Source organism: Scyliorhinus canicula, chromosome 11 (genome assembly GCF_902713615.1).
Source record: "Scyliorhinus canicula chromosome 11, sScyCan1.1, whole genome shotgun sequence".
Classification (NCBI taxonomy): Eukaryota; Metazoa; Chordata; class Chondrichthyes; order Carcharhiniformes; family Scyliorhinidae; genus Scyliorhinus; species Scyliorhinus canicula.
In genome coordinates, this window is record NC_052156.1 from 116597200 (window position 1) to 116600522 (window position 3323).

A 3323-nucleotide genomic window follows, 5' to 3' on the forward strand; every position below is an offset into this window, starting at 1 on the left:
ATTATCTCCCATCAGATCACCTTTACCTTTACCACTTGAGTATTTCTCATGTCCATAGTTTCTATCCCTCACAGGCTGAAACTGATGTCGGAAACTAAGCTTTGATTTATGAACTAATTCATAATCTGCCATTTCTGCTGCTAATCTCACATTTTTAACCCTCTGCTCTTCCACATAAATTCTCACTAAATCAGGAATTGAATTTTTTTTTTTACAGATAACACATCAACAATGGCTGCAAATTAGCATTATTTGAACAAAGATGCAAGTCCCAATAATTAAGCTCATCTCATTAATTTTCCTCTCAGAAAACACATTACCAGAATCACTTTTGCAGCATTGTATTTTCCTCTCAATACAGTTTCCTTACATACATTGAACAACTCATTAAAGACTCAAAACGTAGTAGTCCAGTATACTTCAAAAACAGCCTTTGATCCTCAGTACACATCCTGAAGGAAAAGGGAGAGGCAAAGCCAACAGCAGGGTATTGTATTAAGCATCACGTTGGTAGCTTTTCTTCGGGATGCTTTGTCCTCTGCTATGGATGTATGGGTTGGAGACACAGCTTCTGGTTTACGTGCAATTCTGTCCAGTTGTGCGTGTACATCTGTTAAGACTGGTTTATGACCTTTCTTTGCAGAGCCTTGTAAGTTACTAGCAGCTCCTCCAGGAGAGCCAGTCTTTTTGCTGAGAAGACTGTTGAAGAAGTTTGCCAAAACACCTTCACTTGCAGCGCCTTTTATATTGGGATCAATCTTTTTATTTCCTGCTTGAATAGGAATTACATTAACAACATTGGCACTTCCAGATCGGCTTGGTGTTCTTGGCGAACCTCCAGCAACTCTTGTTGAGGAATCCACTGGTCTTCCTGTTGAGAGAGGTGGATGTTTTGCTAGAAAAGACTGTTGCTTCATAAGGAAGACTTGATCATCTTCTGATAAAATTTCCTTTTCATGTACAAACTTTCTTACTAGAGGCTTCATAATGCCATCTTCAAATCTGTCATCAGCTTTTAAAGACTGGAAATTTTCATGCAAAATTCCTATTTTTTTTTTCATTGTCCCATCCTGCAGGAATAAATACTGCATCTTTTCCCACAACTAGTACTGGCGAATGGAAAGGAAACCCATATAATTTATGGACAAGGTATTTATACATTAAATCAATATTTTTATTTTCCTTTATTGAAGTATAAATAAGTGCTGCACCATACTGTAGGCAGAACCTACGGATGTGTGATTGAATGAAGTCAAAGTGTTCATCTCTGTAGTCATGTTCCTTTTCCAGTAGGCTAATTGCATCACACTTGGTGCAAACTATCAGGACTGGAATCCCAAGATTATGTGTAAGTGTATTTGAACCGAGAGGCAAGACCACACTTTCTTCATCTGTTTCTTGTGATACATTTCTTCGTTGTGGTGAAACTGGTATTTCCTTATCTGGCTCTTCATATTCTTGAAACTCTTTCACAAAACTCTGTTCCATTTCTTTCATTTCTTCTGGTGGTATTTTTAGTTTGTCAATGTGTTCTTGAACAACATTGGCCCACTTCTGTAATGAATCCATTACCATCCAAGGCCGGGGCATGTCCACCACCAGCATAAGTAAAGTATCTTTTATGTTATCAGACATAACTGCAAATTTCAGGAGACCTTTATGGTAAGTGTCACCATCCAAGATCCAAACATTACATCGAGTGTGATCATCAATGTCTTCATCATTGACATCGAGGTACAAAAACTCCATTCCTCTACCTTTCTTGTAGTTCTCTACACCTTGTAATTTTGCTATTAAAGTGGTTTTACCAGATCCATCTTCTCCGGTCACCAGCACAGCTTTACCGGACGGCAGCTTGGAGCGGGAGCGGGTGGACACCTCACTCAGGATGGACGACCACAGGTTATTCTCCTCTTCATCCTCCTCCTCTCTGGCCGCCAGCCGCCGCTCACCCTCTCCACCACTCCCACACTTGCTGTGCGCCGGCAAGTGTGTGGCCCGTCTCCGCGACTTGTTGGCCTCGATCGGCGCCATCTTCACACACACACACCGAGAGAAAGGGAGTCAGCGGCCAGGAATTGAATTTTTAAACTCCTCCAAAAGTATAATTTCTCTGAGAGCTTCATACTTTCATACCTTCAAAGCTCTTATCTACCTATCAAAATTACTCTGTTTGATCCTTTCAAACTCCATATATGTTTGACCAGGTTCTTTCCTTAAATTTTTAAACTTTTGTCTGTAGGCTTCAGGCACTAGTTCATATGCACCTAAGATGGATTTTTTCACCTCCTCATACATCCCAGATACCTCCTCCGGTAGTGATGCAAACACTTCACTAGCCCTACCTACCAGCTTTGTTTGAATCAGTAATACCCACATGCCCTATGGCCATTTCATTTGTTTAGCCACCTTCTCAAATGAAATGAAAAAGGCTTCTACCTCCTTCTCGTCTAACCTTGGCAATGTTTGGACATATTTAAATAGATTCCCACCAAGCCTTCGACTTTGACGCTCTTTCTCACTGTCCTCATCACGATTCACCAATTGTATGTTTCCCTTTACGTCTGCCAATTTTAACTGACTCATGTTTCATGTCCACTTTCTGAAGTTCAAACTCTCTCTCTTTATCTTTTTCCCTGATCTGTATCTCCCTTTTTCTTTCTTTTTGTTCGACTAGGGCTATTCTTTCTGTTTTCCTTTCTTCTCTCTCTTTTTCCTCTCTCTCTCTTTCTCTTTCTAATTCCTCTCTCTCTTTCGTATTCAAGCTGCTTTAATTCTTTCTCGTGTTCCATTTGTTTAATTCGTAACTGAATTTTTGCTATTTCCAATTAGTCAAATTGTATCTCAGGCAACTTTAAATGCTTAGCCACTGCCATAATTACCTCATTGTTTCACATTTTGTCAGGTAATGTTAACTGCAATGTTTTTTCCAAATCTAACAGTCTGCTTTTAGTCTCTGTTCGTAAGGTACTGCGTGTGACCGTCTCCACCCCCAAAAACTTCAGAGCCTCTGAAGGAGCCATTGTCCATAACACGCTCCCTACTTAAACTGAAATACCACACCTGAAAAGCAACCATAATTTGCTCACCCCTCACTGTCTTTAAGTTCACTAAGCCAATCCAATAGATAGACTTTATCCCCCTCGAGCCCCCAATTTGTTATGGGCCAGGGTTTAGAGAGCCCCAAAATTGTCGCATGGAGTTCACCTGACCCACAGCTTTTAATAGATTGTGGTATGCGGAGCACACTGCCCATTCTACAGGTGTGGTACAGCAGAAATGGAAAAGTGTTTTTTAAAGCAAAACAATGTTTATTCTATGAA

At 40.4% G+C, this 3323-nt stretch overlaps 1 protein-coding gene across 1 annotated transcript; it reads right to left on the reverse strand.

Moving 5' to 3' along the window:
* Window positions 1-218: 218 nt before the first annotated feature.
* On the reverse strand, window positions 219-2050 carry LOC119973312 (cytoplasmic dynein 1 light intermediate chain 1-like). Its single transcript, XM_038811166.1, is given in 2 exon segments — window positions 219-1055; window positions 1057-2050. Coding segments are annotated over 2 exon segments (1593 nt in total). The 5' UTR covers window positions 2035-2050; the 3' UTR covers window positions 219-440.
* Window positions 2051-3323: the final 1273 nt, after the last annotated feature.